The sequence below is a fragment of the Cyprinodon variegatus genome, unplaced genomic scaffold, assembly GCF_000732505.1.
Source record: "Cyprinodon variegatus isolate N-32 unplaced genomic scaffold, C_variegatus-1.0 Scaffold367, whole genome shotgun sequence".
NCBI lineage: Eukaryota > Metazoa > Chordata > Actinopteri > Cyprinodontiformes > Cyprinodontidae > Cyprinodon > Cyprinodon variegatus.
In genome coordinates, this window is record NW_015150820.1 from 142,407 (window position 1) to 159,826 (window position 17,420).

The window sequence follows — 17,420 nt, forward strand, 5'->3', positions numbered from 1 at the left end:
TTTTGATGCATGACTGCAAGTGAGATCCCAAATTTGACTCAGTGCCCATATCTATGCCCTCTTATATGTTTATGGGGGGATAAAAAAAAAAAAGAAAATTAAATCTTAATCCTCCAGAGGTAAATTCAATTCCATCATACAGAAAAGGATTAGGGCCACTGAAAAAATAAAAAAGTTAACTGATTTTTAAATTTTATTTCAGTTTCATAAGGGAAAAAGTCAGAATTCTGAGATTAAAGTCATACATTCTGAGAAAAAAAGTCTGACTTCTGAGATTAAAGTCAGAATTCTGAGATTAAATTCGGAATTCTAAGAAAAAAGTCTCAGAATTCTGTTGAAAAAAGTCAAGAATTATGAGATTAAAGTCAAAATTCTGAGTTTCAAGTAGGAATTCTGAGAAAAAAAATTAGAATTCTGAGATTTAAGACAGTATTCTGAGATTAAAATTAGTATTCTGAGATTAAAGTCAGAATTCTCAGATTAAAGACAAAGTTCTGAGAAAAAAGTCAGAATTCTGAGATTAAAGTCAAAATTATAAGAAAAAAGTCAGAATTCTGAGATTAAAGACAGAATTCTGAGAAATAAAAAGTCAGAAATCTGAGAAAAAAGTAAGAATTCTGAGATTAAAGACAGAATTCTGAGAAATAAAAAGTCAGAATTATGAGAAAAAAGTAAGAATTCTGAGATTAGAGTCAGAATTCAGACTTTTCCCCCATTGTATACTGAAATAAACTTTAAAAATCAGTAAAAAAAAATGTTTCCAGTGGTCCTATTCCTCTTCATTCTTTGATAGGGTTTCCCTTTTCTTTTAAAGTAGATATGCTAAACAAACAACCAAAAAACAAAGAAACAAAAAATATTTTATGAAATTGACAAAAAAACAAACAACAACAACAAAAAAACGTATACATATTTGTAAATCATGTTTACCAGATAACCTAAAAGCAGCAACAGACAGCATGCTGTGGGTGTTCTCTGTGATTGTCTCCTTCTGTCAGCTGATCACATCCCGCCAGCAGAGCGCGTCCCTGCGCCTTGGACAGAGGCTGGGGGATGCCTTCCAGCTCAGCACAAACCCACTCCCCGTCCACCGTCAAAGTGTGACAGCGAATAAGCCCTTTTTTTTCTTTATTGGGAAAAGAAGCCCAGTGCCAGTAACCCCATGCTCTGCGAGCTTTCTCCGCCGCCTACAGCAGTCACAGGACTCTCTCAGGATGCTGTCTAGCAGCCCACTCATCGCGCACAAAGTGATTTTTCTCTGCTTCCGTAAGTACTTTACTTTCTAATCCTTGTACGGCGGGGTCCGCAGGAGCTGTGAGAGGAGTGCCCACGGCCCAAACATTAAACAGTTTGTGCTGTTGTGTGATTAAAGGCAAAGCTTTGCGTTTTGACAGAACAGAAGACAAACAGCGGAACGAGAGCCGAGCGTATTTCTCCAAGTGTTGGAGAAGTGCGGAGCCATGATCCGCCTCAACTTCCTGAAGAGTTTGGCTCCTCAGCGACCATGCGGGTCTCAGGCTGCTCCTCTAAGTTTATTCTGGAGTCAATTACAGGGGAGAGGTTGAAAGCTCTGTCACTTTAAATGACGGGCTTTGATTTGGAAAGTGTCCGTCTCTCTGCTCTGCTTGTTCCTCACTCGATCGACGCTCCGCCTGCAGGACTTGATCAACCCACCTCCGGTGGTTTGTCCCCCGCAGTCTTCAAGTGGTTTCTAATTTATCACTTTAGATCTGAGCTGTTAATTTGCGTCGTGCATCTGCACTAAAGTGTTATTTCTCCACTTTAAGTATGTGCAGGCTGGACCCTGCGATCCAGAGGAAGCATTCTGCTTAATATACTTATTTTTTTGGTTAAACCCATGAATGGGAATGCTGTTAAAAGGTTAATTTGTTTAGTAATTCAATTCAGTAAGGAAAACTTATATTTATATTCATATCATACATTCATTTAAGCTTTTTAGTTAAAATTATGACTTAATATCTATGAGAAATAATAATTAAATTTCTTCAGTATCACATAAGAATGATATGCCATGCTGTAACCAGTCATGGGGATGACTTTATAGTCCTGCAGCTTTCTGTTTAAACTGTTATTATATTTGCATGCATGTTAATAAAAAGTTGAGTGGAAGGACAAAATAATTGTTCAAAGAGATGCATAAATATCAGAGATTACCACAGTTGTAAGGGCATCCTAAAGCAAAATCCAAAGCAAAGGTTTGATATTCACATAGCCAGTCACATAGCATCTCACTGAGGATTTAAGAACCCAATGTCATCTACTGAAGTTCAGCCACTTGGGTTTATATATTAAAAACTACATAAGTTGATTAGGGAAGCTAAAGTACCTTTTCAAACTTCCAAAGGCTCCAAGTTTACTGATCATGTTAAAACTATGACAAATGTTATCACTATGACAAATAAATAATAAAGGTGGGCATACAGTGTATGATATTTTTAATCATTGTACTTGGCTACAGTTCAAACTGTACAATGAAACCGCAGGGTTTGAAAGTTCACACCTTACAATGTATATTCTTGCACAAAAACCCCACCTCAGACTCAGTGCCGAGAGATAGTGCTTGTCAGACTCATCAATCTGGAAGAATAAAGGGCGGATTATACTTCTGCAACTGCATACATCAAATGTCGCTTGCGTCGCGAACCAGTTTTGCTGGTATGCTTCTGCAACGTCGNAATTCTGAGTTTCAAGTAAGAATTCTGCGAAAAAAAATTAGAATTCTGAGATTTAAAACAGTATTCTGAGATTAAAGTCAGTATTCTGAGATTAAAGTCAGAATTCTCAGATTAAAGACAGAGTTCTGAGAAAAAAGTCAGAATTCTGAGATTAAAGTCAAAATTATGAGAAAAAATTCAGAATTCTGAGATTAAAGACAGAATTCTGAGAAATAAAAAGTCAGAATTATGAGAAGAAAGTAATAATTCTGAGATTAGAGTCAGAATTCAGACTTTTCCCCCATTGTATACTGAAATAAACTTTAAAAATCAGTTAAAATTTTTTTTCCAGTGGTCCTATTCCTCTTCATTCTTTGATAGGGTTTCCCTTTTCTTTTAAAGTAGATATGCTAAACAAACAACCAAAAAACAAAGAAACAAAAAATATTTTATGAAATTGACAAAAAAACAAACAACAACAACAAAAAAACGTATACATATTTGTAAATCATGTTTACCAGATAACCTAAAAGCAGCAACAGACAGCATGCTGTGGGTGTTCTCTGTGATTGTCTCCTTCTGTCAGCTGATCACATCCCGCCAGCAGAGCGCGTCCCTGCGCCTTGGACAGAGGCTGGGGGATGCCTTCCAGCTCAGCACAAACCCACTCCCCGTCCACCGTCAAAGTGTGACAGCGAATAAGCCCTTTTTTTTCTTTATTGGGAAAAGAAGCCCAGTGCCAGTAACCCCATGCTCTGCGAGCTTTCTCCGCCGCCTACAGCAGTCACAGGACTCTCTCAGGATGCTGTCTAGCAGCCCACTCATCGCGCACAAAGTGATTTTTCTCTGCTTCCGTAAGTACTTTACTTTCTAATCCTTGTACGGCGGGGTCCGCAGGAGCTGTGAGAGGAGTGCCCACGGCCCAAACATTAAACAGTTTGTGCTGTTGTGTGATTAAAGGCAAAGCTTTGCGTTTTGACAGAACAGAAGACAAACAGCGGAACGAGAGCCGAGCGTATTTCTCCAAGTGTTGGAGAAGTGCGGAGCCATGATCCGCCTCAACTTCCTGAAGAGTTTGGCTCCTCAGCGACCATGCGGGTCTCAGGCTGCTCCTCTAAGTTTATTCTGGAGTCAATTACAGGGGAGAGGTTGAAAGCTCTGTCACTTTAAATGACGGGCTTTGATTTGGAAAGTGTCCGTCTCTCTGCTCTGCTTGTTCCTCACTCGATCGACGCTCCGCCTGCAGGACTTGATCAACCCACCTCCGGTGGTTTGTCCCCCGCAGTCTTCAAGTGGTTTCTAATTTATCACTTTAGATCTGAGCTGTTAATTTGCGTCGTGCATCTGCACTAAAGTGTTATTTCTCCACTTTAAGTATGTGCAGGCTGGACCCTGCGATCCAGAGGAAGCATTCTGCTTAATTTACTCATTTTTTTTGGTTAAACCCATGAATGGGAATGCTGTTAAAAGGTTAATTTGTTTAGTAATTCAATTCAGTAAGGAAAACTTATATTTATATTCATATCATACATTCATTTAAGCTTTTTAGTTAAAATTATGACTTAATATCTATGAGAAATAATAATTAAATTTCTTCAGTATCACATAAGAATGATATGCCATGCTGTAACCAGTCATGGGGATGACTTTATAGTCCTGCAGCTTTCTGTTTAAACTGTTATTATATTTGCATGCATGTTAATAAAAAGTTGAGTGGAAGGACAAAATAATTGTTCAAAGAGATGCATAAATATCAGAGATTACCACAGTTGTAAGGGCATCCTAAAGCAAAATCCAAAGCAAAGGTTTGATATTCACATAGCCAGTCACATAGCATCTCACTGAGGATTTAAGAACCCAATGTCATCTACTGAAGTTCAGCCACTTGGGTTTATATATTAAAAACTACATAAGTTGATTAGGGAAGCTAAAGTACCTTTTCAAACTTCCAAAGGCTCCAAGTTTACTGATCATGTTAAAACTATGACAAATGTTATCACTATGACAAATAAATAATAAAGGTGGGCATACAGTGTATGATATTTTTAATCATTGTAGTTGGCTACAGTTCAAACTGTACAATGAAACCGCAGGGTTTGAAAGTTCACACCTTACAATGTATATTCTTGCACAAAAACCCCACCTCAGACTCAGTGCCGAGAGATAGTGCTTGTCAGACTCATCAATCTGGAAGAATAAAGGGCGGATTATACTTCTGCAACTGCATACATCAAATGTCGCTTGCGTCGCGAACCAGTTTTGCTGGTATGCTTCTGCAACGTCGCTCTGGAATTTCTAGGGACACACAGCAGTTTCCTGCCGAAGCGCTAGGGGAAGCCTATTCGAGAACTCGTGAGAACTTCTGCGGCTGGGAGTGTTTATTTTCCAAAACAACATGTCTGAGGCATCATACAAGTGGTTGTACTTCTGAACCTCCTCGATCAACCTTTCATCGTGGTTATCCATTGTTGTTATTACTCCTCGGTTTCTAAAAATGGCGTGCCCCGGCACTGAATCGAGAAGGACGACCACACAGACAACCGGAAAGGCATTCTAATAAAGGCACCTCCGCTTGAGGTCTACGTGGGTTTGTGACCGTCCGACATGTAGCCAGGATTTTTTTAAGGTGTGCGACGAGGGTTGCAGAACCTCTGCAGGGGGCCGTGGACAGATTTGACGGCTGCTGAGGCTTTAGGTCAGAATTATAAATTGGCCTTTAGAAGAATTCCCTTGTTTGCACATGCACAACTTGCTTGTAGCTCTGCTTCAACAGCAGGATTTGGCCATGAACACCTCACGAGGAGCGACTGAATTTGAGACATGTTTGATTTTCTCCCCACCTTATGATTCCTGATCAGGAGGTGGTCGTAAGAAGCTTATCACCCCTCATTACCCCCTGTATACTAAACGACGCAGGATGCACAATGAGGCTGAAACTCGGCTCGCATGACTGGAGAATCGGATCTGATTCACTTTCCAAGCTGTAGAGCTAACCTCAATGTTATTTGATGTGTATATATAAGCAACATTATATTCTCAAACATAATATACGCTTCAGTATTTTTCATGCTCTATATTATATTGGACACAGAATATAGTTGATAATGAGTCCAGTCAATCAAATCAGATGATATTTTTTTTACAAAATGGGTGGCTGCAGTTGTAATGTGGTTTGCACTGAGTAACTAGAGCATTGTGTGGAGATCCATTAGAGTAGCAGGGGAGGGCAGGATATGATTGAGCCAGGCTTGCTGAGGGAAAAAGTGTTATAAAAAAAAGTGGAGACCAATGGCTGCTGATGGTGGTTGGGGATTATTAGAAGAATATGTAATACTTTATGGAGGTTTACAGGGTTTTGCATTGAGAGGTTTCTTGAGGCGTTTTTATGTAGCCTCTTGCCACATCCATGATTGTTCAAAGTTAACTAGCAGTTTGAGAGATGTTGATGGACACCTGAAAAGGGTGAGAATTTTTACTGACAAATTATAAAGTTCTATAACATTTAAAAATTAGATACAGTATATATTTTATGTTTATAATGTTTTTTTTTATTTTGGTTTCATAGTAGATTATAGGTCCTGCATTCAGCAACCATTCTTACCTCTAAATTCTTCTGGGATCATTCAAATTTTTATTTTCTAATACTAGTTGCAAAGCCCAGTCCACTGACTAAAAATACAAGCTGCATAACATCACCGCAGAAGAATCCACATTAGTGGATTATTTTATATTGTAGATACCTATAAACTGACATATCCAATTTATTTGCACCTTCAACACCAAGTCAATTTCCTGTGCAAACCTACTTGGCAATAAACTTGATTCTGGTTCTGATTCTAGTGTGTGAGCAGCTATCGTTTTGGGCTGCAGTATTCGAAAGTTTTGCTAAAAGTTAAAGAAATGATCAGCTGGCTACCTGGAGCATTGTTGATGGCACTATATTTTGCAAAGCACAGTGCATGGCTGATATAATTAAACATAACCTAACTCAGAATGAGAGCTTTGTTTTTGACTTGGTGCACTGATATTGTGCTAAGGTAGGTTTTTGTGGGGGAATTTGTTCCTCCTCTTAATTTGTAACGCAGCTTCAGCAGGGAGAGCAGCGCCTCTTTTATACTTTTTTTTTTCTTTTAATTTACATCTTAACAGATACCCACTTCATTTCATAGGTTTTTTGGATACAATGAAAAACAATTTAAGGTAGATCTGCCGAACGTAAAAATAATTGTATGCGTAACATCATCTGTTATTTATTTTAATCAATTTGGGATGTCATATGATGAAGTACGAAATTGCATGAAGTGAAATAATTCCTTTAATAATAATGTAATAATTCCTTTTCGCTCCGCTCTCTCTTCGCCACATCAGACAGGTGGAGTGCTCTCATTACAGCAGAAGCTGCACAACTAAACAGGACCCTAAACTACTTTAATTGAAGCAAAAACTTCCTTATGTGCTGGAGCCGACGAGCCATTCTCTTCCTGTTTAGAACCATAGACTTGGAGGTGCAATCTAGAAGTATTTAAAAGAAAACAAGAAACCATTCACTGCGCTTTGTGGATTAACATTGTTCCTTTAATTTTGACTGAATGGTGTGATTGAAGCTCACGATGTAGGAGTTCGCCCTGTAAGAAGACGGATGCAGGCGCAAAATGTGTGGCAGCCTCGCTTCTGTCGGTGTGCCCCAGGGCAGCTGTGGATTCAGCTTAGTTTACAACCATCAACAAGTGATTGAGTGAATGACTGAATATAGTATAAAGCCCTTTGGGGTCCTCAGACTTGATAAAGCGCTTTATGAAGACAGGCCATTTACCAAATTTAACGTTGCAAAAATATGATCAGTTTAAAAAAAATCCTGTATATTTAATACATGTATGATCATATCTCTCTTAGGTAGAGACTATTTGAATGTGATTTTGTCACAATTTCATTCCTTCTTTTCTTACCTTATACCTAAAACTATTTTGAAAAAAAATGTTGATCCACTTGAAAATATCTTAAAGTGCTGCCATCATGTCAGGAAATCCTGACCAGTAATTATGACCTCCATGTGTGGATAAATTATGGCTCTCCCTGCTAACTTTAATGATGCAATAGGTCACCAATAGTACAAAGAATGCATCAGTTCAAACTTTTACTTAAGCTGGGATTAAAAATGAAATGCACTGTTATCACCATGTGCAGTTGTGTAATAATCCCTCAGTCATGTATGTAAACAAACAGGAGCTGTGTTTACACACTTGGCAGTGAGTCAAGAATCTTTAGCTGGACATCACGCTCTGACAAGTCTGGGACGACTTGCTCAGAATATAACATTCATGGACCCGACCATCAGAGCTCTCCTGAGGTGTGGGGAGTGAGTGCTTTGGTGACACAAGGGTGCCACGTCTGCTGCTTTTCAATTATGTTGTCCAAGAAGTTTCCTCCCACTGTCATTTCTGATGTGCACTGGAGCGGTTTGCAGCCGAGTGTGTTTCGGTCTTGATGGGGAGCAGCACCTCCCAGTCCGAGGCCACAGCACTCTGCTTCTCTTTGCACACAGCACATTTCAATTGTGGTTGCCGGGGTGGCTCTACAGAGGATGCATATGTGTGTTTGCTCTGAAAAGCAATCAGAAAGTAAACAGAGTGTAAATCCAACCTGTAAAATATATTTTTGTTCCAAAAGATTACGGTTACAATTTCCTAAATGGTCTGTTGATGGTTGGTGGATAAATGGATAACGAGAAATATTAATTGCAGCGGATTTATTTGTTTATGTTTCCTGCCAGATGCTATTTACATTTCAAACATCTCCAACTCTGTTGCTGTTTCAGCCTCCCTGTTTGAGTTGTAAATCACTATTTTCCTTTGAAGCCTTCCCTCATATCCTTGCTGTAAGACAGATGAAGTCAGTGGCAGAAAACAAGCCTGTGAGATCGATGTAAGAGATGGAGGTGAAAGCTGAGCAGTAGAGCACAGCTTTTAGGCAACTGTTCATTTTGACCCTCAGTTGTGGATGCAAGTTATAGGATTACAGAAATTAAATCGGAGGCAGTAAGATGGAATACAAGTTGGTGTACAGGACAACAGAAACAATTTAGCTTATTGTTCATTTAGAAAAGTAGAAACACCTCATACAAGATATGGTACGAGTACCTATAGATGCACTGATCAGCATTTTCAAGGATAATAGTGTTTTCTGCTTTTCTTAGATGTCTGATTCGCAGAATCAGATTTTTCTTTATTCTTATAGAGGTTAATTATAAATAAGAATAAAATGTGCCGAATGTTCATTAATAGAGTTAGTATTAGACAGTCCAAGAGAAAATTAAGAGTTTATAGGATTATCTCAATCTTTTCAACAAGGATCTGTTTCTATTAAAGCAGATTGTTAATACTTTAAATCATATTAACGCATCAAGAATTTGTTAGTCTTATTAATTATTATCAGTCATAAAAAATACTGGTTATTTTTTGTAAAATTTTTGATAAAATCTCTCAATTAGGGATTTGTTTTGAATAAGGAATGCATTTTGAGATTTTTATTTAAAAGTATTTGTCATCAAATCAACTACTTCTGATTAAGGACTATTGTTTTAATAATGGCTCTAAACATAAAAAAATGAAAGCCATGCATGCTAGATATGTCCCTACTTAACCTTAAAGTGAAATAGTTGCACACTCCACCTAAATAAATTTGGATTTAAACTGAACCTTTCATTTAAATCAATGTGTTTTTATATGGCTGGAATTGACATTGAATGTTAATACGTGGGGCTAGATATGTGAGACTGCAAAGAGGCTCAAGATTTTGAACTAAGAGATGCTGTTGAAAAAAAAAACAAAAAGAAAAAAAATGCAAAAAGCTTTTTAAGAGTGATTAGGGTTTAATTTAGGGCTACAACTTACGATTATTTTGCAAATCGATTAATCTGTCGATGATTTTTTTGATAAATCCTTAAAGAAGTTTTTTTTTTACAAGAGTAAACCAGGTGAAACTAAAACTTTTCCACTTGAGTAGTCCTGGAAAAAGCATATTAACAGATTATTATTATTATTATTATTTTTTATCCTAAATGCAAAATGTTTTTATATATATTTTTTTTTTTACAATTTTGATTATAATTACTGCTCTTAATAGGTTGCTTTGTCAGCTAAAGGCATGTTTTACAGTCTCTAAACACCAGTTAATGATTTATTGATTACTAAATTAGTTGACAATTAATCCAGTAATTAATCACAATTAATCTGATTAATTGTTTCAGCCCTTGTTGTAATACTGAACATGTTAAAATGAATGTTTTCATTATATTTGACTATCTTTGATTAGATGCCTCTCTAATTTCTGATCAGGAAGGAGCTAGCTAGATTGGAAATTACCTCAGGTTGCGATAAATTTATATGTCGGCCAGTCAATATACATTTTTTTTTTCTTGTATCGGCATCGGTTCGGTTGATACTTACATTAGTTTGCAGATTCATTAGTGTATTCAGCAGCCATGCCTTGAGATCACATGAAGCGTATTCATTGCTGCTCCATCCATTTTCAATAATTCGTTGATAAATGTTTCTCTTGTGTTTAAACTAAGACTAGAGTTTAATTTGGTATCATTTTTTCATGTATGGAAGCTGATAAAGCAATATCAGCATCAAAAATAGGCCTAAAAAATGAACAGCAAATGTCACGGATTGGTTAGAATGATGTTAAAATAATCGGAATCGGCCATAGAAGCTCTCTAACCTTAAATCTAACTCTGCCTCATGGTCTTAATAGTTTTGATCTTAACTGTTTCAGACTATATACTGACAGGAAATGCTTCATGGTTAAATATATATTTTTTTCTTGAAAAATAACACAAAATTAAAAACAAACAATAGTACAGTCAAGTATGCATATAATCTCATTATTAGGAAGATAAAAAGCTTGTTTTTTTATCAGCAGACAAGAGTTCTAGACCATTTACACATTTTACTATCGAAGGTAAGTGGAAATTTCTCTGCAGACCAGATGGAGTCACCCTAGGTGATGGAATGTGGACGACTGAGACTCAAAGTAAATTTGCTCTCCAGCTGTTGTTACTTCTGAGTTTGCAAAGGCAGCCCAGCCCTGAATGAACAGTTATTAACTGAAGAGCAAACGAATGTCATCGGTTTTTGATTAAACAAAAGCATTTTCTCTCAAAAGTTTGCTCTATTTTTTTACTTGCCATATCCTGAAAAAAGACCTCCTTATAAAAGAAAAATGATTGGAAACTCTCCAGTTAAGGATGTGTGGCTGCAGGTATTAGATCGGACGGTTTAAAATAAGTTTACCTAGAACTGCAACAAACAATTCATATCGACACCGGTTTCATAAACGTCCCCAATATACAGATCATTACAGGCCAGGCATTTTTGGCTTCATAAAATAGTGAAAGCACATTGTGCGCCCCGGCAAGTCATGAAAGTAAATCAGGCTGTACAACAGCAGGACCTCTCCTCGGTGGAATGCAGGACTCATTATTACACCTGTGCTGTTCCCACTGTGACTCAGAATGTCTGCAGGGAAGAAAGGTCTATGCAAGTTCAGGATTTATGGCAGAAATGTTTTTATTTTTTTATTATTTGATTATTTCTGAGCTTATAAGACAGCTAAAGCAGCGCATACTGATGTGGAGTTTAAAACAGGTAGGATTTTATCCAGAGGAGCCAGCAAATACAAACTCAAGAATTCATCTTATTTTAAAGCAGTATTTTCCCGGACAGATGCATGAAGCTACTCTAACAGGTTAATGCTTCAATATAGTCTGTTGTCTTTTGTCACAAAAGGCAAATATGTACATACAATTGTGAATGAAAGTTTAAATATCCTCCCATTAAAGAAAAAGATAAATTCACAGTTGTAATTCAAATAACACAAAACTGGAAAAAATAAAAATAAAAAATACTTATTGATAATTTAGTTAGATAAAATATTGATTTTGAATGTATGTTTAAAATAATTCTAAAAAACAAACTGTCGTAGACAAATGAAAGTAGCTTGCTTATAATAAGTGAACCAACATCCCTGTCAACAGGTGCAGGAGTCTGACTGAAGCAATCACTGAAATCAGGTGTTTTCTGTAATGTTCAGGAAATGTTCAAAGTGTTGCTCAACAAAATTTTAGTTCAAGAGCTCAATCAGGCTTATTTACTTTTTTTTCCTGTCTTTAATGCAAGGGTATGTAAACTTCAACTCTACAGCTGTAGCTACAATATTTAACAACAAGTTAAATATTATGCTAATATTAGACATGCAGTTGGAAATTGAATTTTCTACTTTGTAATATTGTATGATTTTAATATGCTTTTCATGATGCCCAAACACATTGATTATTGCTGTTATATTTCTTTTGACTTTTGATTATTTTCTTCTGCACTAAGAAATCAGCATGATATCCGCCCACACAGATGATTAACTGGTAAAAAACAAAACAAAAAAGCAACAAATAAAATGCTTTTGTGAGTATTCAATGCACCTCTTTTAAAATAGAGCTCAACAGTTTCCAATGTGGAAGTTTCTCCTAAAAGAAGTTAGTTATTCAAAATTTTAACGAGCTGCTGAAAGGAAAAGTCCGGTCATCAAGGAATAATCAGCGGATCATTATCTATACCTAAAACGAATACGTTTGCGGTGATTTAATGAATTTAGCGCTAATCAGTAAAAAACTGAATACAATAATTTTCGTTGTGATCGTTTCGGAGAAGAATGTTTTCAAGATGACTTGGATAATAGCGCGTTGTGACAAACACCAGGTAGAGCATTGGGACTTGCTCAACAGCCGATACCGCAGCGTGACGTCACAAACCTGTAGGTGGCAGTAGTGTTCTTTGACAAACATGGATGTCTCCAGTTAAGCACATTTAAATGAAAATTACTCATCATTAAAACACTGATAATTTATTGAATAGCATGTAATAATTTCATTTTTAAAGTACTTTCAGAAGTGGGGTTATAAAAAGAAATTCCAAAGGAAACGGTTGCCATTATTTTGGTGTTTTTGTTTGTAAAATTGTTTGCAGCTTACACAATCTTAGTCAAAATGTTAGAGGAGTGAATTGACAATGTGCTTTATATCATAGAGGCCAATTATACAATGGTCTGCTGAATTGAGTTTCTATCTTACCTTTGAAGAATGTTCTACATTCTGAAATATAATGCCACCTTTTTGGAAACGTATGGTTATGGCCTGCTTTCTTAGGAAATGCATATGAAAGCTGATTTTAAGGTTTAGCAATGCTAACTATATCATGCTTGCAAATTCTGAATAATTCTGTCCTATGTTTTTAAATAAAATAAAATAAACTAAAAAAAAATTTAAACCACTATAAACATATTTTACTCTGATCTTTTACACACAGAGGAACATTGCATATGCTCCTTGAAAAAAAGCCCCCCTCACAGCAGGAACGATAGAAAAAACACGTAATTTCATTTATGTTCTTAAAGAAAAAATTATAATTAGGGAAAATCTGTACTAGAGACTCAAGGTTTGTCCAAAATATTTGATTAAAAAATAAGCCACAAATATGCCACAAATCTTTTATTATGTCAAGCATTTTTTAAAGGTTTCATGCCGATCATTCAAAGCAAGGACCACCGCTGTATGTTTGCTTCCCCTAAGTTCATGCCTCTTTCATACATAACACTTTTAAGCAACGTGAAAATCAACAGTGTTGTAACTATTGCCTGTGAAACTGTGCCATCTGTGCAAACTTTTTAATGAAGTGTTTCATGATAGATTTTTCTGTTCTTCTGTGTTTAAAATGTGTCTGCAGTTTAAAACGCTTCCAAAATCCTGTATCTTTCAAAGTATATATGATTTAGTGTCATAATACACGCTGCTCTAAAGAAAAGAAAACACAATCACAGACAATTCCAACAGAATGTTTGCAAAAAGAGACAAGATCAGATCTTTGTTATAATTTTGATAGTGCTAAAATTCCCCCCTTTTTAATTTGACTAATTCTGTTTCACACATCGCTCCATTTTTATGCTTGCATGCACATTAATCCTTGATCTGATTCTAATCTTTTTGAACCAAAGAAATACAAAAAAAAACACTGGTTTTTGGTCAAGGCTAAATGAAATAATCCCATCATGATGTATGTTTACATAACCCATGCTAAATTTATAACTGAGGCATATTAACATGGTCAAAGAGCTTTTTTTTTATATTCTCAGAATATGTTTTACTACTGCCTGTCCTGTAAAATAAAATACAGCAAATATAGGAGTGCTCAGAATGCCCAAAACTGTTAAATTGTTAAGACTATTAGATAATATTCCAGATCAGGTCTGACTTTTAGTCTAAATATTGTGGTCTTATATGCTCGTCTAATTCTTATGTGCTTCTTATACAAAAAGATAAAGCTGATTAAGAAAGGTACATATATATTTTTTTTGCAGCTTTTGCAAATATAATAGGAATTACAGTACAGTAGGTTTCCTACATATTATAGAATAAAACTCAGGTTTATTTAGTCCATTAGCCCTGTTAACTTATTCTGCAACTGCCTTTTGTTCAGTTAGCATTCAAATGTAACCTGGCAAGCCAGAATAATAATGTATAACAATCCGGTTTAATCTGAGATTGCTCTAATTGAATTTGTTCAGGAAAAAGAGGGCTGTTCCACATAATCGTTCTATTTGATTGGGTGTACTGCCCGCCAACTGAAGATTTAGCCAATCACATTAACAGATGAAATGGCAGTAGACACCATGACCAACATCAACAACTTAGGCTTTAAACATTCTCACTGTTTTCCTTTCAAAGATAAAATTGTGGATTTGAAAAAACAAATGTGCCATCACAGTCTGTGCAGCTGAGCTAGGCTTGGCAGCTCTTGCTTTCATCACAGCTGTATGTCCTGCCTTTAACCATAATTACCGCCTCCAAGGTTATGTTTTTTAGATAGTTTGGGTGTGTTTGTCTGTCTGTGTATGGGATGACAAGAAAAGTTATGAAAAGTTGTTACCAATGGTGCACCTCAGTGTAATGAACAATCGATGAAATTTTGTTTAATAGCCGAAACACCATCTGGATCCAGGATTTCTTTTGAAAGATTCTTTGAGCTACTTGGAGGTCTGCGCTCTCCAAGTGCTTTTCTTGTATTGCAGTGGCTTACAGTCTATGTTAATTAAAAGGCACTGTCTTGGTTAAATTATCCTTACAGATGGCCTTAGAAGAGCTTTGACATTATAGATACAGTTTGGCAGCAAAGCCAGTTAAAATTTTGGATTGTTGAAAAGCTAAGCAGCAGGACCCCTGCAGCTGTCACGCATTATGTAAACCACACATGCACACGTTTGCTACAAAAATGATTTGTGATTTAAACCCTAAGCAAATAAAATATTTTTGTTAACCTCATGCAAAAACTGCACTATTTTTGGATGCTATATATTTTAAATTAAGACACCTGAATAACTTGACAATTATTTGGTTATTATTTTTCTCACCCCTTAGTAACACTTAAAGAGCATCAAATTCTTTTCTAGATAAAAAGCTAATCCTTAATTTGGGAAAAAAGGAACAAAATTAGGACGTCAAGGTTAAGTAAGTACCTTGTCATAACTTATCAGAACACTGTAAAAGCCAGACCATTTAACCCATTATAAACATGCACTGTTAAGAAAAAGCACTCAACAAAAGCGATATACAGTAACACCTGTTAAGCAGGGACAGGGGTTGATATTGCACAGAATAGGTTTAATTTCCTCACATTTATATTATGTTTTTATTAAATCCATATATGTACAGTGGTATTTTAAACTTTAAATGATCAAGATCTGTAAAAAAGCAGAAAAAAGTTGTGTTTAATATTCAACAAATGCAACATAAAGCGGTTGCCTCAGCTATTTCTTGCCTCTTTTCTACATCCTGATGATTTGCTGCCATCATGTAGTTTTGTAGCGTTTACTACAAATTGATAAACTTAGATCAATACTACTGAACAAATATTTGCAGCCAAGAAATGTGCTGCTTTGAAATGCTCTCAATACGACAGCCTCTGAATGTCTCATTTAGCCTTGTATACTCCACATGGACATGGTAATTGTAGCTTTTTCTATGCTGCTGCTGTTTTGCTCATTTGTATGCAAGTTAATATTGTATACCTACATAACTGCCTTTGCTGATAGCATTTATTTACCTCAAAAACCCCATGTACATTCTAAGTTTCCTACTATTTGCCTGAAATCTGGATAAAATAGAACTTTAAATGAAAAATGAACACACTGTCAAATAAAACAACCCTAATTTAAGCATAAATAGATTTAGCAAAACCTTGCATTCAAGATCTTTGTATTCATACTGAAATAAACCCAACTTTATTACTTCCCATTGTTAATCTTTCCAGTTTCTTACCTCGACATCAGATTTTCTGATAACAATAATAAGAATTCAGAGTATTGTCAAAAAGGATTCGACAAAACCATTGAATGATTTGATCCTCTAGCATCATTTCTAAAACTGATAGAGGATCATAGAATGAAAAAGGGCAAGTCCCAGCCAGTAAGCCCAAGGCTTGGTTTTCTGGCTGGAAACAACTGCTCTGATTATGCAGCATGAGGAGGCGATGATATGGAGGTGCTCCGTTTAGCGCTCAACATTATGTATGGCATTACTTTCCCCTTTCTCTCAATGGGGTGAGGCATGAAAAGACAGGAATTCTGAACCATTGTCACAGAATATAATATTTAAATGTAAATGTATTCCAGCACTGAGCCTGGATTTGCAGCAAACGTTGCATTTTTAATAATATGTAGAAACTCGGATAATATGATCCTAGATGACAAGATTTGCATGTTACTCACCCTGCAGATATCTGTATTTTCTCAGAGTGGAACTGATAATGTATTTGGTATGAGAAAAACTTAGAAACAACTTATATTTTGTCTTCATCAATGGGTATGGTGTTGTCTTTAAAGATGCACCACTCATAATGATTATATTTGCATTGAGCTCTATCTATGTGGATGCCTTGACCTTTCGGATGATCATGATTAGCATTTTCAATCAGGTATTTAAAGTCTTTTAATGGTGTATTTCAGGCTTTAAGTCATATACTTCCCATTTTGTAGCTGGCCATTACCGTTTTTATCTAGAACTTTTTCTAATCCATTCCCATAAGGAGTGCCATTATTAGAGACAATTATGACACTAACCAAAATGGATGGAGCTCAATATATGCACTATCGCACTCTAAGGGATATTAACTAGAATAATAGAAAATATTACTAAATAAATATCTGGGGCTGCAGCTTATGATTATTTTATTAAGGGCATATTCTGTTGAGTATTTTGAAGATTACAAGAGTAATTGCCTACAATATGGACAATGTGGTCCATTTTGGTCAAGGAAGACAGATGATTTAAGAGAGGTGTTAAGGATGCCATCTTTGTTAACCTGGAAAAAAAGAACATTCGACAGAGGAGGTGGTCTTAGACTTAACCTGTCTTCTACTTACAAAGCGCTTTTAGGAACAATACCTAGAAGATTCATCGCTCACCTGCTCTCCACCTGAGACACACTTGTCAGGCATGTGACGAAACCACCGAGTCAACGACCCTAACGACCATTAATATCCCCCATGTGACCTCCATGTCCAATCCAATACGAGGGATCAGAGCCACCTTTTGTTTTTTTTTACCCCTAATTCTTTTGTTACAGCTACAGTATGTTAATCTCAGTGCTCCACCATGACCTGGATGACTGAGATCCTCACAGATATGTATATATATGT

At 36.3% G+C, this 17,420-nt stretch overlaps 1 protein-coding gene across 1 annotated transcript in view; it reads left to right on the top strand.

The window, feature by feature from the left end:
• LOC107092091 (beta-1,3-glucosyltransferase-like) overlaps positions 1 to 17,420 on the top strand; it is a 136,277-nt gene that overhangs the window by 8,154 nt on the left and 110,703 nt on the right. Inside the window, exons 2-4 of the mRNA XM_015386379.1 lie at positions 934 to 1,098; positions 1,395 to 1,510; positions 3,262 to 3,529. Of these exons, the coding sequence (XP_015241865.1) occupies positions 934 to 1,098; positions 1,395 to 1,510; positions 3,262 to 3,529 (549 nt within the window). The remainder of the gene's footprint in view (positions 1 to 933; positions 1,099 to 1,394; positions 1,511 to 3,261; positions 3,530 to 17,420) is intronic.